Genomic DNA, 25,899 nt, shown 5'->3' with positions numbered 1-25,899 from the left:
GAGCCCGCCCCCCAGAGCTCATATGCCTAGACCCCGCGCCCTGCAACAAGAGAAGCCACCACAATGAGAAGGAAGCCCCGTGCACTGCAACAAAGAGTAGCCCCCACTCGCCACAACTAGAGAAAGCCCGCGCACAGCAACAAAGACCCAATGCAGCCAAAAATAAATAAAAATAAAATAAATTAAAAAAAAAAAAAAAAAAAGGCGAAGGCCTGTGGCCTGTTCAGGAGGGGATATGTTCCAGAGATATTTTAGAGGTCTCTAAATTGGGGATAATAATGGTACCTACTTTTAGTGTTGATATGAAGAGTAAATGAGTTAATAAATTTTAAGGTGTTTAGAGCAGAGCATGGTGCATAGTTAGTATTGTGTTTGCTCTTGTTGTAATAATAGCACGGATTACCATATAGGAGATGAGGGTAAGTGTAGCATCAGGAAGGAGCTGAAGGTCTGACTTGAATAGGAGGTGGTGTTCCATTAACTCATCACTAATGTTTAAGTGATAATTGTCTGTCTTTGGGAATAAATGTAGGTTGGTAGATGGATTGCCAGCTAGTGCTTACAAGTAACTTATAGAGGAATAGTTAAGTTTTTAGAAAAGTATGTTTAACTATTCATTGTGCTTATCAACATAAGAGAGATGTATCCTTTAGTTAAGGGGAGATGCTTTTTGCTCCTTTTCAGGTGGGTAAGGATATTTAGACCATGCGTGAGAACATTCATTTTTTCTGGTCACTGTAAAAGTTGATCCTTGAATATTTGTCCTTTGTTTTTAAGAACCTCTCCACTTTCCTGTAATTATGCCTGGATAGAATTTATAAGATAGAAGAGTCAAAACCCTGTTTTCTGAAGCTTATTCCGTATAACAGTTATTTGATTAATAACATACAGAGACTCTCAAATCAAGGTCAGCATTTGTGAACAGTCTTAAAGAATAGAAGTGACTCAGCAGAGCCTAATTAGCTCTTGAGGGTGCTTTAAAAGGAAGAGTAAAGATGGCATTTGTTTAGAGTATGACCTAGTCATATAAAAAGCAAGAAGGGGGAAAGCCTGTATTTATTCCATACTCCCATGTGCCAGAGGCTTCAGAACAACCCTGAGAAGGAAATGTGTGTTTTAGAGATGATGAAATTGAGTTTCAGAGCAGTGAGTAACTCACCTCAAGTAATACTATGGATAGGTAGCAGAAATAGAATTTGAAACCAGGCCTATCTGGTTGCAAAGCCAAATGCTCTTTTCACCAGTCTTATATGAATAACTTTTCTATGTGAATGAGGTATATATATCACCCACCCAGGAGTGATTGTCTGGAATTTGGCCATAAAAAAGAAAGAAAATACAATGAGCATAGGGGAAGGCTTCCGTACTTATTTCCTCTTTTTCTTTGCATAGAATATAAGGAAGTGAATTGGTAGACCCCTCACAAATACCTGTTTGTACTTATTTATAGGTTTTGTGAGAGCATGTAAAAAATCTATAGGACCTTTGAGTTAGAGGTAAACTGGGCCATCTCCCTCATCTTACAGATAAGGAAACCAAGGTCTAAAGAAGTGAGATGGTTTGCCTGATCATAGCTGGTTTATAGCAGAGTTGGAATTAGAACCCTAAACTCTGTATTCCAGGTTAGAAGCCTTTTGTAGCTAAATCCCAGACCTTTGTTATGCCTGGAATTCCTGGAAGATGATACATGTGAATATAATTTGAGGATTTTTTTTTTGTTTCTGGCTCTCAGCACGTACTGTCAAGGCCAAGTGCTGTAAATTATATATGTTCTGGGTGCTACACATTTGGATCAGATTCATAGGCATTCTTTTCTTAACTCTCATGTAATGGAGCATGACCTTTGGGGTCTGAGTCTGAAGGGAGGCTGCCAGCTGATAGCTCTGGCAGATGTACCTATGTTATATCCCAACTGTGTACACAGAATGGTTTGAGTTCTTACTGGGGCTTTAAGGAAAAAAAAGTGGGCTAATCCATACTTCTCTCTACTGGCCTTTTCCCCAAGCATGACATTTTTAGATTTCACTGTTCCTTGTTAATTGTTCAATCTGATAGCACTGCCAGCAGTTCTGCCCCCGTGGACCCCGAGAGCTGGATTAAAAGTGAAATCAGTGAAGGCGCTGTGATCATGTGGTGACTGCTGATAAATCATGGAGCTGCAGTTTGAATGAGAGGGTTAAGGTCTTGCACCTAGGACTGCTGAGTTAGAACTCGACTTTGAACTCTGAACTGGGGCTTAGGCCTGCACATAAGCTTTCTGTGGAGGTAGCTTTTGCATGCATTTTTTCCTTAGATGAGGTCTTATTTAACAAATAAAGAAACTGAGGCTCATAGATGTGATTTAGCCATAAAGAACCCAACCCCCCAATCTAGATAGAACCACCCTAGGGAATTCCTGTTACTTCACCCTTTGCTTTTGCTTGCTGGGTGGAAGGTCACCACCGTTAGAATTTTCAGGCGCCAGCCTGGGTGGCCAACCTAACGAAGTAAAATAGTTCTGGCTCAGAGTAATGGTGAACTTGGAGCAGGGCCCAGTGTAATTAAACCTCTGGAGAAAAGAATTTGTTGTTGGCCTGTATTCATTTCAGTGAAGAAGCTTGCGGGTAGAAATATGATATATTCCAAGCAAAGAAGAATAGTGGCTCTAGAGATCTATGCCATTGCCTTGAAGATTGTTTGGTTCCACATTAAATTTAGATAGTTCAGTAAGAGAAAAGCTTTTCTTGGTAGATGGCATTCCTAGGCAGGGTAAAATTTAGGGTGTTTCTCCATTTATTAAAAGACTGTCCAGTAGGTTTTCATATGCATTATATAATCTACAATACAGTTAAAGCCTGTTTGAACTCTTATGACTCAGAATTCCCCCAAAGACTTCAGTTTATGTTGCCTTTAGGTATCCCATGTGTTCCTTTCCTTGCTCTTTTGTGTTCTCTCTGTTTTGTTTCCCAGTATTTACTATTTTTGTGGCCAGAGAACTCAAGTTGACTGAAGTGGTAGGCTCCCAAAGAAAAAGGTAAGGGAAGAGAAGTTCTAGAGCTTCTTTTTTCTAGGTAGTAAGATAATAAATTTATGTTGGTTTCAACCACTAAGTTTGTGGTAATTTGTTATAGTAACAGTAGGATACTAATAATTTTAAACTCACAGAAAAGTTATAAGACTAAGGATAGTACTCTACTGAGATTCACTTGTTGTTAATATTTTACTGTTTTATCATTCTCTCCGTTCTCTTTTTTCATTCTTTCAGAACTACTTTGAAGTGCATTGCATATGTCATGACCCTTTACCCCTAACACCTCAATATATATTTCCTGAGAATTGGAATTTTTTTAACATAATAACATGTACATCTTCCCATGTTTGAGTCATTTTTATTTTTGTGAAGTGTCTCTTTATGTCTTTTGTCTATTGCTCAGCAGCATTTTTAGTCATCTTCCTTTGATTTTTGAAAGTTCTTTATATATTAGAGATATTAACCCTTTATCTGTGATGCATGTTGCAAATATTTTCTTCTAGTGCATTGTTTGTCTTTTAACTTTGCTTATATTTTTTACCATGTAAAAGTTTTCTCTTTTTAAGTAATCAAATTTTTTGGTCTTATTGCATCTGGATTTCTAGTCTTAGTTTGACAGCCTTTTTCTACATCCAGGTTAAAGAGGAATTTACCCATCTTGTTTTCTTGTATAGTTTGTTTTATTACGTTTCAGTCTTTAATTTGGAGTTTATTCTTGTGTGTGGTGTAATGAATGAATATAATTTTATTCTTTTTCCAAATGGCTGTCCAGTTGCCCCAGTATCATTTATTAACAAAAATCATATTTGCCTCAGTGGTTTGAGATAACAGCTTTGCCATCCACAAAGATTTCTGTGTGTACATGGTGTTTTTAACATTATATGTTGAAAGACCTTTGGGAAGCCATCAAATACAAAAGGTCAAATAAGAGTTGATCAGAGGTCAAGTAAACTATTCCATGAGGATAGCTCTCAGCAGGTTTAGTTATAGGTGAGAACTTGTTTCAGGATTGCTAAGATGCTCTTAAAAAGACAAGGCATACACATTTTTATATTTAACAGCTTTATTGAGGTACAGTTTACATACCAAAAACCCACCCATTTCAAGTGTACAGGTCAATCATTTTTAGTAAATTTACGGAGTTGTGCAATCATAACCATAATCTAAATGTATTTCTAGAACATTTCTGTCACTCCAGAAATGTCCCTTATGCCTATTTGCAGTCCCAGCCCTAACCCCAGGCAACCATCTGTCTTTCAGTCTCTACAGATCTGCCTCTTCTGAATATTTCACATAAATGGAATCATTTAATATGTAGTTTTTGCATCTGGCTTCTTTTACTTAGTTATTGTTTTTGGAGTTTATTCATATTATTACATGTGTATGTTGCCCAGTAGTATTTCGTTGTATGACTGTACTAAATTTTGTGTATCCCTTCACCAGTTGATAGACATTTGGATTACTTCCACTTTTCGGTTCTTATAAATAATACTGCTGTGACATTCACTTACAAGTTTTTATGTGGACCTACATCTTCATTTCTCTTGAGTAGAGTCCTAGGAATGAAACGTCTGGGTTGTACTGAAAATTCTCGTTTAACTTTTTGAGGAACTGCCAAACTGTTTTCCAAAGGGGCTGCACCATTTTACATTCCTCCCAGCAATGTATTCAGCAGTTCAGTTTCTCCATATCCTCACCAGTGCTTGTTATTGTCTGTCTTTTTGATTATAGTCATTCTAGTGAGTATGAAGTGACGTCTCATTTTGGTGTTGATTTGCATTTCCTAAAAGACTAATGAGGTTCAGCATCTTTTCATATGTTTATTAGCCATTAGTATATCTTCTTTGGTGAAATGTCTATTCAGATACTCTGCTCATTTTTAAATTGGATTGTGTATCATTTTATTATTGAATTTAAAAAAATATTTATATTTATCAGATATATGATTTGCAAATATTTTTCTCCCAAATAATTTTTTTTCTGTGGCTTGTCTTCTCACTTTCCTAATGTATCTTTTGAAGCACAAGTTTTTACCTTTGATCAAGTTCAGTTAATCCTTTTTTTCTTCTTTATGGGTTATGCTTATGCTTTTGATGCTCATATCTCAGAAAAGACAAGGATTAAAACTACTTTTCATGGAATTATGAGATTTGCCTTATTTTCAGGACTAGTCTGGTGATCAGACTATTGTGTGTTTTGTTGAAATGTATAATGCCTTGCCGCTGGGTGATGGCCTCATTGTTCCAAAATCCTTTGGGCAACTATTACTAGAGAGGCAGAGTAATATTGATCAAAAGTGTAGGCTTTGGGACCTGACTACCTGGGTTTGAATTTTAACTTCATCCCTTCCTAACAGTGTTACTTTGGAAAAGTGGCTTTATTTCTCTGTGCCTCAGTTTCCTCATCTGTAAAATGGGGGTAATACTATTGGGTTGGTCAAAAAGTTCATTTGGTTTTTTTCCATAAGATCTTATAGAAAAACTTTTTGGCCAACCCAATACTTTGCTCATAGGGTGTTTGTGTATATAAAGTTCATAAGAAATGCCTGGGGCAGAGTAAGGCTCAAGAAATATTAGCTCTTAGTATTAGGGGAGCAATTCTCAACTGTAGTTTGGGATGGGGTTGTGTATATTGGAATCATTTGGGGGGCTTTGCATGCCTTTCTAAAGTGACAGATTCGGCCACGGTTTACAGCAGCTGGGGTGATAAGCATTGCACTTAGCCTTCCTTGACACATTTTATTTATTTATTTATTTATGGCTGTGTTGGGTCTTCGTTTCTGTGCTAGGACTTTCTCTAGTTGTGGCAAGCGGGGGCCACTCTTCATCGCGGTGCACAGGCCTCTCACTATCGCGGCCTCTCTTGTTGTGGAGCACGGGCTCCAGACACGCAGGCTCAGTAATTGTGGCTCACGGGCCCACTTGCTCCGCGGCATGTGGAATCTTCCCAGACCAGGGCGCGAACCCGCGTCCCCTGCATTGGCAGGCAGACTCCCAACCATTGCGCCACCAGGGAAGCCCGTCCTTGACACATTTAAAGTTGATTGTTCCTTAAAATCACTTTCACTAAATGAGGCAGTTTGGGTTGATGTGTAGAATTATAAAACTCTTCATCCGATGTAAAAATAGCTCAAGCTCCATTAACGCTTAGAAAATGAATAATCTGTTAATTCCTCTTGCCAAGGCAAAAATCAGGCAGTCTTAGGCAAACAAAGAGCAGGATATAAGCTATCTGCATTTGATAAATATATTTTTTTGCCTTTGGGGTGGTTTATTAGTCCAGGGATCAGATTATGGGATAAGAACTTGCAATTCAGAGATAGAAGAATTCCTGCTTTGCTCCTGTTGGAGGATAAGATTCACACCTTTTTTTTTCTTGTCTTCATTTGCAAAATGAGTTTAATGAAATTTGAGACCTAATTATCTTCAAAAGGGATTCATGATCTGATATGGGACTACTATCAGAATATATAAAGAATCCTTATAACTCAACAATAAAAAGACAGAAAATGGGCAAAGGATTTAAATAGACATTTCTCCAAAGGGGATGTACACATGTCCAACAGGGACATGAAAAGATGTTCAGCATCATTGGTCAATAGTGAGAAGCAAATCAAAACCACAGTGTGATACCACTTTTACACCTACTAGGGTGACTATAGTAAAATTTAAAAAGGAAAATATTAAGTGTTGGTGAAAGTGTAGAGAAATAGGAACCCTCGCACATTGCTGCTTGGAATGTAAAATGGTTCAGTTCCTGTGGAAAACAGTTTGGTGGTTCCTCAGTAAGTTAAACATAGAGTCATCATAGGACCCAGCAATTCCACGCCTTAGTATATATCCAAAAGAGTTGAAAACATATGTCAACATGGAAACTTGTACACAGTTGTTTTTTAAAGCTGCATTATTAATAATAGCCAAAAGATGGAATCAATCCAAATGACCATCAAGGGATAAATGGATAAACAAACTGTGTTATATGCATACAGTAGAATATTATCGAGCCATGAAAAAGGATGAAGTACTGATATATGCTGCAACTTGAATGAAGTTTGAAAACATGCTAAGTGAAAGAAGCCAGACACAAAGGTCAGGGTATGGTATGATTCCTTTTATTTGCCATATCCATTATAGGCAAATCCGAAGAGACAGAAAGCAAACTAGAGGTTACCAGGGGATGAGCAATGGGAAATAGGGAGTGATTATTTAATAAGTATGAAGTGTTTTTCTGGGGTGCTGAAAAAGTTTTCAAACTAAAGCGAGATGGTGGTTGTACAACATTGTGAATACACTAAATACCATTAAATTTTGTACACTCTATCTAAAATGGTTAATTGTGTGCTAAGTGAATTTCTTGTCAGTTTAAAAGTGGGGGAGACAGAAGTTTTAAAGTGCAAGGAATGATTATGCTAGAAAAGGATGACCATATTTGATGTGGCAACTCCAGTGTCTGGATATCTCTCCAAATTCATTTTTCACTCATCTTTGCTTGGGATAGTTTATTCTTTTTTTAATAAGTTAGTTTCTTTCTTTTTTCTTTCTTTCTTTCTTTCTTTCTTTCTCTTTCTCTTCTTCTTCTCTCTCTCTCTCTCTCTCTTTCTCTCTTTCTGCATTGCTGCACGCGGGCTTTCTCTAGTTGTGGCAAGAGGGGGCTACTCTTAGTTGAGGTGCTCTGGCTTCTCATTGTGGTGGCTTCTCATTGTGGAGCCCAGGTTCTAGGCATGCGGGCTCTAGAGGGCAGGCTAAGTAGTTGTGGTGCATGGGCTTAGTTGCTCTGTGGCATGTGGGATCCTCCTGGACCAGGGATCGAACCCATGTCCCCTGCATTGGCAGGTGGACCCTCAACCACTGCGCCACCAGGGAAGTTCCTGCATTTCTCTTAATGACTGAAGAAGTTGAACATCTTCATGTGCTTGTAGGCCATTTGTATTTCTTCTTTGGAGAAATATCTACTCAAGACCTTTTTCTTTTTCTTTTTTAAAAAAAATTAATTAATTTATTTTTGGCTCCATTGGGTCTTCGTTGATGGGTCTGCGTTGCTGTGTGCAAGCTTTCTCTAGTTGTGGCGAGCGGGGGCTTCTCTTCATTGTGGTGCATGGGCTTCTCATTGCGGTAGCTTCTTTTGTTTTGGAGCTCGGGCTCTAGGCGTGCAAGCTTCCGTAGTTGCGGCATGTGGGCTCAGTAGTTGTGGCTTGCGGGCTCTAGAGCACAGGCTTAGTAGTTGTGGTGCATGGGCTTAGTTGCTCTGTGGCATGTGGGATCTTCCCGGACCAGGGCTCGAACCAGTGTCCTCTGCATTGGTAGGCGGATTGTTAACCACTGCACCACCAGAGAAGTCCCTCTTTCTTTCTTTAGATCGAGTTGTCTTTTAGTTGTTGAGCTTTGTATGTGCTCTTTATATATTATGGATACTATATGACCCTTGTCAGATATATGGTTTGCAAATATTTCTCCCATTCTGTAGGTTGTCTTTTTCACTTTATTTTTTTTTTTAACTTTTTACTTTATATTGGAGTATAGTTGATTAACAGTGTTGTGATGGTGTCTTTTTCACTTTCTTGGTAGTCCTTTGATACACAAAAGTTTTAAAGTTTGAAGTCTAATTTATCTGATTTTTCTTTTGTTACCATACTGTTGGTGTCATATCTAAGAATCCATTGCCAAATACAAGGTCATGGAAATTTTCCTCTTTTTCTTCTAAGAGTTTTATGATTTTATGGTTTAGCTCTTATATCATTGATCCATTTTGACATAGGTTTTGTATATAGTATACGGTATGGGTTCACGTCATTCTCTTGCATGTAGATATTCAGTTGTCCCAAAATCATTTGTTGAAGAGACTCTTCTTTCCCGATTAAATTGTCCTGGCAGCCTGGTTGAAAATCAGTTGGTCATGGATGTGTGGGTTTATTTCTCTGCACTCAATTCTGTTCCTACCATGTACTTTTGTATGGGCTGAGTTTCTTGTTTTTCTCCCTTTGATAATAGGATCACGGGGTTGATAGCACCATTTTCCAGAATCCTAAAAAGCTTCACCTAACTATTGGGATGTTGGTGCTTTTGAGTGAGCAAGAGATCCAGCAGACATGTGAGATGCTACAGCAGTGTAAAGAGGAATTCATTGAGTGAGTAATCCACAGGAGTGGGGAAGGGTGGTCACCCTGTACTGGCTTCTTTCTGGTATCACAGACTTGTTTTTGGACTAGGGAGCTGGGTGACATGGGAACAAAATTTGTTGACTCACCCGTTTGTAATACTTAACATTGGATTATTGTCTAAAAGGTTTAAAATGGATTTAAAGCATATATTTACAGATTTGTGTGGAAAGGCTCTACCTTAAATTTTACCAGTTCAGTTGGCAAATTTTGTTCTTTAACAAGGACATCCCATTCTTTTCTCAAAAAGGAAATTCTCTTCATTATCTATAGAAGAGTGTAGGCTACTGTATTAGTTTTCTGTGCTTCTGTAACACATTACTACAACCTTGGTGGCTCAAAACAACACAAATTTATAATCTTACAGTTCTGTGGGGCAGAAATCTGATAGGGGTTTCACTGGGCTAAAATCAAGTTACTGGCAGGGTTGTGTTCCTTTCTGGAGGCTCTAGGGAAGAATCTGTTTCCTTGTCTTTAAAGTCCTGATTTAGAGGCCACCCACAGTACTTGGCTAGTAGCCTCCTTCCTCCATCTTCAAAACTAACAATGTTGCATCTGTTTGACCCTCAATCTGTTACATCTCTCTCTCTGGCCACAGCAGGGACAAGTTCTCTGCTTTTATGGATGTGTGTGATTTAATTGAGCCCACCCAGATAATCCAGAGTAATCTCCCCACCTTAAACTCTTTAGCCTTAATCATATCTGCAAAACGGTCTTTGCCATGTAAGGTAGTATATTTACAAATTCCAAAGAGTAGAACATGGGCATCTTTGGAGGGCCGTTATTGTGCTTACCATAGTATCTCAAACATTATAACATGATTCCCTAGGAGAGTCTTCACTGTATTTCAGAAATGCAGTCTTTAATTTTCTTTTTTTTAATAAAGGTAGTTTTGTTTGAGTCAGTAAGGATACCAAAAACTGTCCAAGCAGTCGGTTTTGGCTCAGGGAAAACATTGCTGTTCTGACGGCAGAGTTGTTATTCTTTTTACTGTAAGATTCTAATTTGCATATACATCTGACCTAACAGCTCTGTTTCAAAGGATCATCTCTTCTGAGCCCCCCTTCCTTTGCTCCTTTTACTTAAGATTGAAGCAAAACAAGAGGAACTTGAAAATTAACTCACTTGAATAGTTTTATTTTTATTCAGTTGTAAAATACAGGTCCTATACTATTCTGACATGGCCTTGTAGAAGTGGGTTACGTGGTTCATTGGGTAAAACAAGGTAAAAGGATTTAAATTTTTTCTCGAGTTATGTTGTATATGAAACTGTAATACAAAGACTTATTTGTGGGCCAGTTCTCTTTTTTCCATTAATTGTTTTGAAGACAAAATATTTTTCTTGAGCAAAATCATAAGCTGATCGTGTTTGCAGCTGCCTGTTCTTTCTGAATTTCAACCAGCAAAGAATACTTCTTTGTCTTGTTCTTTGCATAGTGATGGGCAACTGTTTTCTCTCTGTCTTACCTAAAATTCAAAATAATTTGGTGTTTGTAATTAGATATTTACAGTTTTCCTTGCATAAAATAAAATTTTATGCTTTACCTTACAAAGCAGAGCAGTTTTACCTTGTTTAAAAATCACTTCTGATACTTTAACTTCCCAGATTACTTTTTGCTAAACAAAACTGAAAGCAGCTGCATTTTTTTGGCTGCCGTTAGGATAATCCTGCTACGAAAAAAATTAAAGGCGGATAAAATATTTGTTCAGAGAAGTATTTGATTTTTTACCTTATGAAAATCAGGTCACAGGATTTTAATCATTGAAGCCTTATCCTGAACTATGTGAGGATTTAATTGAGTTCCTCCCTTTTATGTCTCTTGGTGTCTTTTGTGACTAAATGCCAAATCTGAACCCTTTAAGCGTGTCAGTTGGTGTGCATAGGGAATGAAGAGCAGCCTTAATAGTTCCTAAGAATTTTTGACATGACAGGATGAAAACAGTAATTGTAGTTTTTCAAATTCAGCAAAGCATTTGAAATAGGACACGTTACCCTGCCAAGAATCTGCAATGCAGGCAAAAATTTTTTAAAGTTGCTCTTTTCAAAAAGCTGGAAAGGTTTGAAACCAGCAAGTGAAGCAGGCCTCCCCAGCCTTCCTCTCTCACCTTCCCTCTGTTATACACACTTGTTTTAAAAGTATGTAGTGCAAAATTAATCTACCTGATTGGCTAGGGGGGTGAGAATCAGAATTGGTTGTTTGTATTGTCCAGAAGTGCCTTGTTTTCCTAAAAGGAAGAAAAGTCTCCTTAAAAAAAGGATACTTATAATAAAGCCCTGGTGTAACATGTATCACCTAACTTCCTTTTCTTCCTTATTCTTGATCTTCCATCTCAGTCTTTGTACTTGGTATGCTTAGAAAAAAATGTCAATAAATAATTGCATTTCTAATCTGAACTTTTTATCATGTAAAGATTGCAAATTAAAATATAAAGGTGGAAAACATTGGAAATGAATAGTCTACTGTATAACATGCTGTAGCATAATTTAATGGCTTTTTAAATTGAGGTATTAAATGTGGCTATATTGGCGTTTAATTAAAATTGTGGTGATACATAGATATTTTAAAGAAATGGGTAGTTGAATGTTTGTTTTAAATTTGGGGGTGGTATTTAAGTTTAAGGTTTGTCACCTGACCAGAAGTAGAACTTTGATTTCAATTCTTAGGCTAAAGGCTCATGTAGCTGTGTAGATTTCAAATGAATTATTCACGATGTTCAAGTACCTGCTGAAGCACTAAATGTGTCCCTTGTGACTTTTCTTTGTGATATGTCGAACACAAACAGTGCCATGTCTCTGAGTATATAGTCTGACAAATGTGCAGCTCTTCTTTAGCTCCCGTAACCCTCTACTCATACCTAAGTGTTCCCAGTAGGCCTGAAGTAAAACCAAATAAGAAGTTAAAAAGGGACAAGAATGAGGAGAGAAGAAGAGGAAAAATACCCATGGACAAATGTCCCTAATTATTGCCTCAGATTGAGTCTCTCCATTGAAGAGTGTGCTCAGTGGTATCCCAGGTGGAATAGTTTGGTCACCAAGACAAAGAGCATTTATCAGGCAAACCATTGGATTCTCTCCTGCTCTTTTATTCTCCCTCTTGATATATCCTAGGGATAGGTTGAAAGAGTTTGTTTCTACTTGTAAGGCAGACTTTGAATCTGTTTCATTGTTTTGTTTTTGGTGCCACATCTAATTCCAGTGGTTTGAGGTAGTTTAGAGTGAGGACATATATACAAAAAAAAATGTTAAAGTCAGACAGATTAGAAACCATAAAGATGGAATGGGAAGAAAATTCTGTCTAAAAACCGAGGTGAGATAATAGTTGTACTAGAACTTTAACATTTAGTGGTGTTTTCAAGCATCAGTATACTTGAACTATGGGAATTCTTGGCAGTCCAGTGGTTAGGACTCAGAGCTTTCACTGCTGGGGCCCTAGGTTTGATCCCTGGTGGGAGAACTAAGATCCCGCAAGCCGTGCAGTGCGGCCCAAAACACACACACACACACACACACACACACACACACACACACACACGCCGTGCAGTGTGGCCCAAAACACACACACACACACACACAAGCCATGCAGTGTGGCCCAAAACACACACACACACATACACACACACACACACAAGCCATGCAGTGTGGCCCAAAACACACACACACACACACACACACACACACACACACACACACACACACTTGAACTAAATTCCAGAAAGGAAAACACCAGTTATTATAGTTCTTATCTGATAAAAAGGAACATAATTTTTCAGGAGAGAATCCTTTTCTGGTTCTCAACCCAAGAAAAAGTTGTATAAATCTTAACATAAAGAACCCAGATGATGATGAGCCGTGTCTTCAACAGGAGTTTGGCAGAAGATATAAAAACATTGTTCACGTTACTCTTTCTTGTATTGACCCCTGGAAATTGAGGGTGTAACATTAAATATAACCCAGTAAAAACATTTTAGTGGGAAACTAAACCAGTGGTATGGTGCTTTCTGGTGATCTAACTATGCAAGGTTAGAGCTGAAAAAACATAGAGGAATGTATATTTAGTATTAAATTTTTTTTTCTTCCAAAAGTTTTGTTGACTGCCCTTTGGAAGGACTTAATGGCAGTCTTTCATATTGAATTCTTTGGCTATAACTAGAAATGGAAACACACTGTATTGGCTGGCTATCTATCTATTTCTGCATTGGGTTTGTTGCTCTGTGCAGGCTTTCTTTAGTTGCGGCAAGTGGGGGCTGTCCTTGGTTGCGGTGCACGGACTTCTCATTGTGGTGGCTTCTCTTGTTGCAGAGCACAGGCTCTAGATGCACGGGCTTCAGTAGTTGTGGCACATGGGCTTAGTTGCTCCACGGCATGTGGGATCTTCCCGGACCAGGGCTCGAACCCATGTCGCCTGCATTGGCAGGCAGATTCTTAACCACTGCGCCACCAGGGAAGTTTGTATTGTTGATTGAAGCTAAAGACTTCAATCAGATAATAATTCAGAGCTTGACTTGTGTTTTGGAATATCCCACTTATTGGAGGTGGTTATAGGGATACTTATGATCGAGGTCGTAATTTTTCTCATTCAAGTACCTGTCTAAAATAGTTGAGTTATTTAGTTTCATAAAAAAATCTGGTCTTGGGCTTCCCTGGTGGCACAGTGGTTGGGAGTCCACTTGCCAGTGCAGGGGACACGGCTTCGAGCCCTGGTCTGGGAGGATCCCACATGCCACGGAGCAGCTAAGCCTGTGCGCCACAACTACCGAGCCTGCGCTCTAGAGCCCGCGAGCCACAACTAGTGAGCCCGTGTGCCACAACTACTGAGCCTGCATGCCTAGAGCCCGTGCTCTGCAACAAGAGAAGCCACCGCCATGAGAAGCCTGCGCACTGCAACGAAGAGTAGCCCCCGCTCCCTGCAACTAGAGAAAGCCCACGCGCAGCAGTGAAGACCCAATGCAGCCAAAAATAAATAAACAAAAAATAAATAAATCTATTAAAAAAAAATTCTGGTCTTGTGCAATAATAATGGCCTTGGTGTTTTAAGGGAATCTTTACCATTAGGATTCCTAGGCTGTAAAAGGATCTCCCTGGGCCTCAATTAAATATCAAGAAAACTTTTCTGTTTTGCCTTATTTGGAATTTTTTTTTTCTTTTTTTTGCGGTACACGGGCCTCTCACTGCTGTGGCCTCTCCCGTTGCAGAGCACAGGCTCCGGACGCGCAGGCTCAGCAGCCATGGCTCACGGGCCTAGCCGCTCCGCGGCACGTGGGATCTTCCCGGACCAGGACACGAACCCGTGTCCCCTGCATCGGCAGGCGGACTCTCAACCACTGCGCCACCAGGGAAGCCCTGGAATTATTTTTTGATTAATCCTAACAGTCTGTTGTCTTTGAGCCAGTACCACATTTTATTCAATGACAATATAGGCGTGTGTCCACATTCTCAAAATTGTTCAGGACATCTCCCTTTATAGTGGTACATCCAATCAATGTTTATCAGAGATTTATGGAGTACCCATTTTATATAAGGCACTGTCCCGGGTGCTGGGGATATAGGAGTAGAAAAGATAGATAGGGTCCCTGGCCTCATGGGGCTTGGAGAAGGCTGTTTGGTGAGCTAATTTTTAGCTGGGTTTCAGGTTGGCACAGCAAGGGCTTTACTAGTTGAAGCATAAGTCTGTTTAAGGGGCCTGGGAAGAAAGCAGGATGGTGGGTTTTACTTAACATAAAAGAAATACATGTTTGCTTTAGAAAAGCTAAAAATTGTAGATAAACAGGAATTCCCTGGCTGTCCAATTGTTAGGACTCCGCGCTTTCACCGCCAAGGGCATGGTTTCGGTCCCTTGTCGGGGAACTAAGAATCCCGCAAGGCGAACAGTGCGTCCAAAAATAAAAAATTGCAGATAAACAAGATATAACTTGTAATATTACCTGAAGATAATTACTATTAACACTTTGGGGCATGTACTCCTACGCTTTTTTGTTTGCATATATGTATTTTTTTTCTTTGAGGTGTAATTTACTTACAGTAAAATGCACAGATGTTAAGTGTAGTTGATGAATTTTGATAAATGTGTACACCCATGTAACTTCACCCAAATCAAAATGTAGAACATTGCCATCACCCTAGGAAGTTACTTCATGCTCTTTTCCAGTAAATTCACTTCTCCCAAAAGTAACTGCTGTTCTGATTTCTGTTACCACAGATTAAATGTGCTTGTTCTCTGATGTCATATAAATAGAATCATTCAGTATATACACTTTTTTTGCGTTTGGCTTCTTTTGCATATATATGCAGTATATACCTTTCTGTGTCTGGCTTCTTTTGCATATTTTTTTTATTTTAACTTTTTAATGAATAATACATTTACATGGTTCAAAAATTTTAAAGTACAAAGAATATGCAGTGAAGAGTTTCCTTCCTACTGTTATCCCACCAAGCACCCTGATCTCCTCTCTAAAGGCAACAGATTTTAGCAGTTTCTTTATATTATATCCTTTCAGAGATTTTATGTATGTACAAGCATGTAAATATGTATATATACTAAATTTTTTATCCCCATCTTTTGCACGAATAATGGAATTGATTAAATATTTCATCAGGAGTTACAAAATGGTGATATTCTAATTCCATCATTACCTCTGCATTTATCAATTGGAATTCTTCTGAAAGAACTTTCCTTTATTGGCTGTGGTTGGATATATACCTGAGTTTATAATTATTTCCTTGGGTTTGGCTCCTAGAAATTGAATTGCTTGGGCAAAGTTTTTCTATTCTTGAAGGCTTTTTATAAATATTGCCAAATTGCTCTTAAAGATGTGATACTAGTTTGCACCTTCACTGTTGTTATATGAGTGAAATACTGTCTGCAATTTGTAGAAATAATAAGGTAAAACCAGAGAGATGGGCAATGTAGTAAATGTCTTCGTCAATCAGAACTGTCATCACTTGGCCTTTTCTGAGACATTTCTTAGACATGCTAATAAACTGGTATTGGGATAGATGTAGTGTGACTTTGGAAATACTTGTGGTTCTAGTTTGTGTTCATTAAACATGTATCAATTTTGAAATTAGAAGGATGGTTAAATCATGTTAGTTAAAAAAACCCACAACAACTTCATTCTTGTAATATTTGACTATGTATATTAACCATGTTTCAAAATATAATAGCCCTCTTAACTTAAACAGTTATAAAAAATCTAATGTTTTTTCCTTTGCAGTGACATTTCTGGGGGCAAACCCCTGGAAGTAGAGATGGCAGGGATAGAATACATGAATGATGATCCTGGCATGGTGGATGTTCTTTACGCCAAAGTCCATATGAAAGATGGCTCCAACAGGTATGTTTCTGGAATACTTCTTTGTTTTAATTGAGAGGTGTCTAGAAGAATCCCTGGAAGTTCAGGTAGTTTTGGTCTTATTATTGTAAGGAGTATGTAAATTCTTTCTTTTTCTGAAATAGTAAGTTAATATCTTGCAAGAGGAATTTGTTGTAGGAAAAAGTATCAGACTTTTAGTTTGATAATAATAATAATTATTTTTTAATTTATTTATTTATTTATTTATTTTTGGCTGTGTTGGGTCTTCGTTTCTGTGTGAGGGCTTTCTCTAGTTGTGGCGAGTGGGGGCCACTCTTCATCGCAGTGTGCGGGCCTTCTCACTGTTGCGGCCTCTCTTGTTGCAGAGCACAGGCTCCAGACTCACAGGCTCAGTAGTTGTGGCTCACGGGCCTAGTTGCTCCGCAGCATGTGGAATCTTCCCAGACCAGGGCTCGAACTCGTGTCTCCTGCATTGGCAGGCAGATTCTCAACCACTGTGCCACCAGGGAAGCCCTGATAATTATTGAATTACTTGGTGGTAGATATTGATAGTAGCGATCTAGTTTTTATGGAACTCAGTGCTTCCTTCATGTTTTCCAGGATAATAGGAGGCAGGAAGGATGGCATATTAGAATGGTAGTTTCAAAAGTGACATAATGCAGATCTAAGTGAATACCAGGGCAAAATAGGGATGATAACTATACAAACTTCATAGGATTATTAGGATTAAATTAATATACATAAAATGCTTAGATCAGTGCTTGACACATACTAACAGCATCAAAACATACATTTAAAATGTTTGCTATTTTTAATTTTTGTTATTACCACACCTCGATCCCTACTTGGAATTCTCAGTCTGCAACCCAGGCTATTTCTGAGGCTAGCCTAGGCATCCAGAGCCCTTTGCAATATTAGTACCATTTATTAGTCTGTGCAAGGCCTTTGGTGAGCAGAGGAGCCCAACTTGAATTGGAAGTTTGTTTTTGTGTGGTCTTTTCATTAGGGCAGGGTAGAACAGAACTCACACTGAACAAAAAACCCTCTAGGGAAAATCTTTGTCTCTAGGCAGGCCCCCAAATTGATTTGCTTTCCTAGAGGCTCTCTTGGAAGGTTTCTCTTATCTCAATTTGAATTGATGATCTCAGTTATCTTCTATCTCAATTCCAATGGAAGTGAATTTTGAGTGTAAGGGAGGAAAAAAAATGGTATAGAATCAGTTTTTGTGTGTGTGATGTATGTCAATTATCTGTCAATAAAACTGGAGAAAAAAAGTGTCTTAATATCATTATTGGGAATTCCCTGGTGGTCTAGTGGTTAGGACTCTGCGCTTTCACTGCCATGGGCCCAGGTTCAATCCCTGGTCGAGGAACTAAGATCCTGCAAGCCATTTGGTGCAGCCTAAAAAACAAACAAACAAAAAACCAAGTTTTGTAAAGTCCCCTCCCCAAATCGCAGTGTCTAAGGGACTTGTATACCTCTTATTTAATTCAATATTAAAACTATTTGAATGCCTCCTTTGTGCAGGGTATTTTGAACGACCATGGAAATTGATACAGAAATGAGTAAGACATGGCCCTATTTTTAAGGCACATTCAGTCATTTGTGTTTCTTTATGTGAAGAGACACTGCTCAATGCAGAGGCATGGAGGAGAGGCCATGTTATCATAAAAACACAGTCAACTTTCTTTGTATGATTTCATATATTTTAGATGAAAGATTCCCTTAAAATGCTTGACTGTGAAGTGCCTGACCTTTAAAAGAATGGAACCACTTAGATCAAATTTTTCCTCTGGAAACAGCTGGGACAGTGTAGCTACACTTATTGATAGATCCTTGGATTTTGTAAAACCTGACTGTGTAGGGAATTTGCATTCAAATTACTTAGTAGTCAGCTGTTGCTAAGACTTAAGCATTGAACACAGTGGCTATTCTGTTCTGTTTCTTACTGTCACAGGCCTCCACCCTTGCCACTTTAGAAGAATAGCTTCCTCACATTATACTGAGAACATGAAGCCAAGTCAACTTCCTTCCTTTTTCCCTCACAGTCTACCTGTTTTCATCACACACACCCCAGTCAATTTCACTCTCTTTCTGAAGAATTGCATACATTATATCTGATGAGGCTAATCCCTTTACTTATTCTGGGACCCCATTCCTTCTTATCTCCTCAAAGACCTGACACCATCAATTATTCCACCCTGCAGGGCATTTCCAGTCCCCTTTTCCCTCAGGCATTTTTCAAATGCCCAGGATGTGAGATGCAGTAGACCCTAGGGCTTCTTTCTTATGGAGGAGGCAGATGTTGGTAACTAGAATACACTAGGTTGAGGGCTGTGATTGAGATTCTAGTGGTACATAAATGAGCAGCAAAACTCTTCCCATGTATGGGCAAATTTTGTAAAGGAAGGCTTCAGAAAGCAGGTTTCTTTACTGCATGAGGAGATTGCAGGCTGAGGGAGTAGCATGTTAGGAAAAGGGAATAAATACCAAGTACAGATCTAGAGGCAGTGTTATATGCCATGTAAAAGGAATGTTGATTTTCATTGGTCATTTGTTTATTCAACAAAACTTTATTAAATGCCCACTGTGTGCCAGACACTGTGCTAGCTGTGAATATCGAATGGTCAGTAAAGGGACTTCCCTGGTGGTCCAGTGGTTAAGACTGCGCTTCTACTGCAGGGGGCTCAGGTTCGATCCCTGGTTGGGGAACTAAGATCCCACATGCCTCTCTGCACGGCCAAAGGAAAAAAAAGCAAGAATGGTCAGTAAAGCCAGACACAGTTATTGCCGCCATGTAATTTACAGACTAATGGAGAAAACAGATGTTAACAACATGTAAATATATCACTGCAAAGTGTGATAAAGGTGAAGCGGGGGAAAATGGTGCTCTTTTAAAGACAGAAAATATGGCAGTTTAGACTGTGGGAGGGCAGGGTAAGGAAAGCCTCTTTGAGGAATTGATACTGAATTGAGGTCTGGAGGAGTGGGATTTTTCAGGCAAAGGGGTGGTGGGAAATTCTAGGCAAAAGAAAATGCAGAGCAAAAGCCCTGTGGCAGGAAAAGGCCTAGCAAATTCCACGTATGGATGAGACATAATGAAGGAGACGTAGGGTCACATGAGATGTCCATGTGAAGAGATTAGAGGGGCTTGGATTGAGGCAGTAGCAAAGATAAGAGAAAAAAGAATAAATACAAGCAGAATAAATAAAAAGAAATCCATATCAAGATAAATCAGGATGGAAGTGCAGAGCACTAAAGACAAAGAATTTAAAAGAAGTCACCTACAAAGGATTGACAGTTATCCAGACAGTGGACTTCTCAGTATCAACAACAGAAGCCAAAAGACAGTGGACTGTTTTCTAGAGAAAATAACTGTCAAGCTGCAATTGTTTACCCAGAAACAAAAAAAATCTTTAAAGAACAAAAGTGAAATAAAAACTTTTTGTGTCCAAATGCTGTCTTTCCTTCTTGTTATCCTTCTTTTTCTCAAATAGACTCTAAGATTCTTGGAGGCAGGGGGTTTGTCTTATTCACTATAGAGTATTATGTGATAAAAACAGATTACAGAACAATTTATAAATATACATTTACTTTTTTCCCCTCAAAAGTGGGAAGAGAGAGCAAGAGAGAAATAAACCAGTTAGTCTGAATATATCAGCATCTTATCAGTGGTTATTTTTGGATAATAAGTAATTTTTTTCTTTTAGCTTATCTGTAAGATTTTTTAAAAATAAAAACAATGTTCGTAAAGCAGGCAAGTGTTACAGTTGTTCAGATACACTTGGTATACTTTGTCACATCAAGGTCAGTAGTAATCAGTATGTGCATGTAAGTGGTAGAATTATGGTTTGATGTAGCTGTGTTTGACTGTAAAGCCTATGCTCATAGTGGGGCTAAAAAAGGAGATTAAGAATAATTGGAGGGCTTCCCTGGTGGCGCAGTGGTTGAGAGTCCACCTGCCGATGCAGGGGACACGGGTTCGCGCCCCGGTCTGGGAAGACCCACGTGCCGCTGAGCGGCTGGGCCCGTGAGCCAGGCCGCTGAGCCTGCGCATCCGGAGCCTGTGCTCCGCAACAGGAGAGGCCACAGCAGTGAGAGGCCTGTGTACCGCAAGAAAAAAAAAAGAATAATTGGAGACAGACCACTCTTTTGAGAAGTTTGGTGAAAGGAAGAAGAGAGAGATGTAGTTAGATTCTACAACTGTGCAGCTCAGCCTCACTGTACCATCTTCCAGTTTGCCATCTTCCTTTCATAGCTGAGCTTCTTCTTTTTATCCTGTTTTCTCTCATAAAATTAAAGCCTTCCAGATGGGTAAAGTGAAAATTAAATGGCTCGCTTTCCCCCTGCTCTGACTCTCCCTGTGTTCCTCCCCAATAGATTGTAAGCAGAGCAAATACTGCTGAGAGTCACTGTCCATGCATATTGTTTTATACAGACTGGATCACATTAGTCATATTGTTCTGTAGTTTGTTCTTTTCATAAAACATAACCTAGACATTACTTTTATGTCAGTGTCTATAGATCCTATGATCTACTACTACATCAGCCTTTCTAAGCCATAGCTTATATACAGTAGGACTTCCCCTTGCTTAAAAATCTTCCATCATTTCACATCATCCTTTGAATTAGTTCATATTCCTCAGTCTAGCAGTCAGTATCTTCCAGGATGAAACCAGCTTAATATTTCAACTTGATCTTCCGCATATCTTGGACTTGCCCCAAGCCCTAGCCCGCTTCACTGCTTGATGATCCTTTGTGTCTTTGTTAATGTTGTTTCTTGTGACTAAAATTTCTTTCATGTTACTCTTCATCTCTTTTTGTCCAAGTACTGTCATTCCTTCTTGCTGTCTTTCCTTTTTTTTTCTCAGGTAGACTTTAAGATTCTTTGGGGCAGGGAGTGTCTTATTCAGCATTATGTATCCAGTGGCTTTTATAATACATGACGCATAGTCGATGTTCAGTGAATGTTTGTTTACTTAAGTCATTTATTTTTTCAGCTGATTTACAAAGATGAATTGAGTACAGTTAGCTTCCTGTCCTAAGCCCATCCTCCTGGTAACCTATTCTGGTCTCAACCCAGCTGTAACGTCTTCAACATTTAAAGTACCAGAGGACCTTGTATTGCTTGTGTCATTACTAAGGTCCTCTTTATAGTTATTTTAATAGATTGTAAGCTCCTTAATGACAAGAGCTATGTTTGCTTAGTTTTTAATTCTTTTAGTGACTGGTATGGTGCCTGTATACAGTAAGAACTCAAGAAATGTTAATTGGATAGAGCTGAATTAAATTTGGGGAAAAACAGCCCAAACAAAAGCCTGGAATTTGCACTTTCTAGGGAGTGATCATTCTGCAGTACAACTCCACATCCATAGAGATGGCTCTGGAATGCTTGAGCTTTGTACCACTTATAGGCCTTTAAACTAAGAGCTCAGATTCAAGGCATTAATAATTGGCTTCTGTTTTCAAACACAAAGCACTATCTAAATGATAAAGCTGCTTAAGAGTAATTTATTATTTTTCTCATAGCAACTCTATATTATTTTTAATTCACTTATGAGGATGCAGAGGTATAGAGAAGCTTTGTGACTCATTCATAGTCAACCAGGAAAGGATCAGTGAAGTAAGAATTGAAAGACTATAATGTTAGAAATATACTGACGTATTGTCAAGTGTAGTATCCATGACAGCAGCCTGAAATTTAATGATTGTTTCTAAGCACCCTTAAGTTGTCTTAATAGAACCCCAAAGATTTGTCATTTATGAATTCATGCATACATACCTGCAACAGCTATTCATTGAGCACTGATGATATGTCAATTAGGTATTAACTTGGGTGCCAGGGTAAGGCAGTGAATAACATAAAGAGCTGGCTTCGTGGAAGTGCACAATAAATTGAGAGCAGAGCAGAACTGGCTTCCAGGAGACTTAGATTCCCGTCCCTCTGCCCTGACTGAGCAACTCAACCTGTCTGTGCTTAGTTTCCTCTTGTGTAAAGTGAGCAGGTTAGACTAGAACATTTTAAAGGACTTTAATCTCTTCAAAGTTCTGAGGCAGAAATCTTAATTTGCCAGAAAGACAAACCTGGAAACTGGACTCTTTCATTTAGTCAGTTTAATTTCCTTCCTCTAGTATTACATGCTCCCTGTTTCTCTACAGCTGAGCTCCCTGTCCACTTCTTTTTCTTACTTTTATTTTTAATTTATTTATTTATTTATTTTTGGCTGCGTTGGGTCTTCGTTGCTGTGCGTGGGCTTTCTCTAGTTGCGGCGAGCAGGGGCCACTCTTTGTTGTGGTGCACGGGCTTCTCATTGCTGTGGCTTTTCTTGTTGCGGAGCATGGGCTTTAGGTGCACGGGCTTCAGTAGTTGTGGCTCATGGGCTCTAGAGCACAGGCTCAGTAGTTGTGGCTCACGGGCTTAGTTGCTCCACAGCATGTGGGATCTTCCCGGACCAGGGCTCGAACCCGTGTCCCCTGCATTGGCAGGCGGATTCTTAACCACTGCGCCACCAGGGAAGTCCGCACTTCTTTTTCTTTAATAGGAGAGAGGCATCATTCTGTTGTGATTTGAAATTGAGGTGCATTTTGCAGTGCTTGGTTATGTTTAGACCTAAGTTATGTTGTAATATTTTAAAATATTTTAAACTTTATGAGATGGTGTTAGTTAATCAGAAACTTTAGACCCAATAATGTAGGTCTTGGCTTGGAGATCCACATGCACAATTAAGTAAGTTAAACTGCAAAATCAGTTACGTGCATTGTGAATGTATTTTATTTTCCCCTTAGGAATGTAGGAACAAAGTCGTTTTTTTGAATCAGTCCTCTTTCTCCATTCTTACTAATGTCTTATTGGTTAGCCCTTCTCATTGCTGGTTTAAATACTTGAGAAAAATATTTTATATCATGGGAAAATATTCAGGGTATATTAAGTGAAATAAGCAGGTTATAGAAAAATATTCTCTTTTTAAAATTGATGTTTATCTATCTGTAGCAAAAGACTTAAAAATTATTTAACCCAAAATTAAGTGCTTATCTGTGGATGGTAAGTTTGTTTTCCTTTTTGTCGATTTCTGCATTTTCCATTTTTTCTATAACAAACATGTATTATTTTTGTAATAAAAAAAAATTAAGGTAACTATGCAAGGAAGCACAGCATCTCTCTTAACTGGCATCCAAGCCTTTAGTTTTCCCCTGCATATCTTGCTTCTTACAACCCCGTCTTGCTTTCCTAGGTCTGCCAAATAAGACTACAGCCATGCCTGACACACAGGAGGCTTCACAGTCTGGCTTCAGCCTGCCTCCACTTCATCGCTGCCCTTCCCTCTCCACAGAATTTCTCATGAACCTGGAGTGCGGTGTATTCTTTGATATTCACTCTTTCAGTTGTTCAGGACAAAAATTCTTTTAGAATCACCTTCAACTCCTGACTGCAGTATATTAACAAAGCCACCGCCCTCCTCACCACCTCCACTGCTGCCACGCCCACCAGCTGGGGTGTTGCTACAGCCTCTCAGCTGCCTTCCTGCTTCCATTCTTGCCTCTACCACTGTGTGTCCTCCACACGGCAGCCAGAGGTTTCCTTTTAAAATGTCAGTTGGCCTCATAGAATGAGTTTGGGAGTGTTCCTCCCTCTGCTATCTTTTGGAAGAGTTTGAGAGGATAGGTGTTAGCTCTTCTCTAAATGTTTGATAGAATTCGCCTGTGAAGCCATCTGGTCCTGGGCTTTTGTTTGTTGGAAGTTTTTTAATCACAGTTTCAATTTCATTGCTTGTGATTGGTCTGTTCATATTTTCTATTTCTTCCTGGTTCAGTCTCGGCAGGTTGTGCATTTCTAACAATTTGTCCATTTCTTCCAGGTTGTCCATTTTATTGGCATACAGTTGCTTGTAGTAATCTCTAATAATCTTTTGTATTTCTTCAGTGTCCGTTGTTACTTCTCCTTTTTCATTTCTAATTCTGCTGATTTGAGTCTTCTCCCTTTTTTTCTTGATGAGTCTGGCTAATGGTTTATCAATTATGTTTATCTTCTCAAAGAACCAGCTTTTAGTTTTATTGATCTTTGCCATTGTTTCCTTCATTTCATTTTCTATTTCTTCCTGGTTCAGTCTCGGCAGCTTGTGCATTTCTAAGAATTTGTCCATTTCTTCCAGGTTGTCCATTTTATTGGCATACAGTTGCTTGTAGTAATCTCTAATAATCTTTTGTATTTCTGCAGTGTCAGTTGTTACATCTCCTTTTTCATTTCTAATTCTATTGATTTGAGTCTTCTCCCTTTTATTCTTGATGAGTCTGGCTAATGGTTTATCAATTTTATTTATCTTCTCAAAGAACCAGCTTTTAGTTTTATTGATCTTTGCTATTGTTTCCTTCATTTCTTTTTCATTTATTTCTGATCTGATCTTTATGATTTCTTTCCTTCTGCTAAATTTGGGGTTCTTTTGTTCTTCTTTCTCTAATTGCTTTAGGTGCAAAGTTAGGTTGTTTATACGAGATGTTTCCTGTTTCTTAAGGTAGGATTGTATTGCTATAAACTTCCCTCTTAGAACTGCTTTTGCTGCATCCCATAGGTTTTGGGTCGTCGTGTCTCCATTGTCATTTGTTTCTAAGTATTTTTTGATTTCCTCTTTGATTTCTTCAGTGATCACTTCGTTATTAAGTAGTGTATTGTTTAGCCTCCATGTGTTTGTATTTTTTACAGATCTTTTCCTGTAATTGATATCTAGTCTCATAGCGTTGTGGTCAGAAAAGATACTTGATATGATTTCAATTTTCTTAAATTTGCCAAGGCTAGATTTGTGACCCAATATATGATCTATCCTGGAGAATGTTCCATGAGCACTTGAGAAAAATGTGTATTCTGTTGTTTTTGGATGGAATGTCCTATAAATATCAATTAAGTCCATCTTGTGTAATGTATCATTTAAAGCTTGTGTTTCCTTATTTATTTTCATTTTGGATGATCTGTCCATTGGTGAAAGTGGGGTGTTAAAGTCCCCTACTATGATTGTGTTACTGTCGATTTCCCCTTTTATGGCTGTTAGTATTTGCCTTATGTATTGAGGTGCTCCTATGTTGGGTGCATAAATATTTACAATTGTTATATCTTCTTCATGGATCGAACCCTTGATCATTATATAGTGTCCTTCTTTGTCTCTTGTAATAGTTTTTACTTTAAAGTCTATTTTGTCTGATATGAGAATTGCTACTCCAGCTTTCTTCTGATTTCCATTTGCATGGAATATCTTTTTCCATCCCCTCACTTTCAGTCTGTATGTGTCCCTAGGTCTGAAGTGGGTCTCTTGTAGACAGCATATATATGGGTCTCGTTTTTGTATCCATTCAGCCAGTCTGTGTCTTTTGGTGGGAGCATTTAATCCATTTACATTTAAGGTAATTATCAATATGTATGTTCCTATTACCATTT

At 38.7% G+C, this 25,899-nt stretch overlaps 1 protein-coding gene across 4 annotated transcripts in view; it reads left to right on the top strand.

Annotated features, from left to right (window-relative positions):
- The window catches only part of ASCC1 (activating signal cointegrator 1 complex subunit 1), a 102,285-nt gene that overhangs the window by 38,936 nt on the left and 37,450 nt on the right, over positions 1 to 25,899 (top strand). For all 4 annotated transcript variants that reach the window (XM_007104464.4, XM_007104467.4, XM_028480955.2 and 1 more), the window contains 2 exons: positions 8,998 to 9,134; positions 16,377 to 16,496. In XM_007104464.4, the coding sequence (XP_007104526.1) occupies positions 8,998 to 9,134; positions 16,377 to 16,496 (257 nt within the window). The remainder of the gene's footprint in view (positions 1 to 8,997; positions 9,135 to 16,376; positions 16,497 to 25,899) is intronic.

The sequence above is a fragment of the Physeter macrocephalus genome, chromosome 20 (genome assembly GCF_002837175.3).
Source record: "Physeter macrocephalus isolate SW-GA chromosome 20, ASM283717v5, whole genome shotgun sequence".
NCBI lineage: Eukaryota > Metazoa > Chordata > Mammalia > Artiodactyla > Physeteridae > Physeter > Physeter macrocephalus.
The sequence above is the reverse complement of the archived record's forward strand: the minus strand, read 5'-3'. Positions and strand labels throughout refer to the sequence as shown.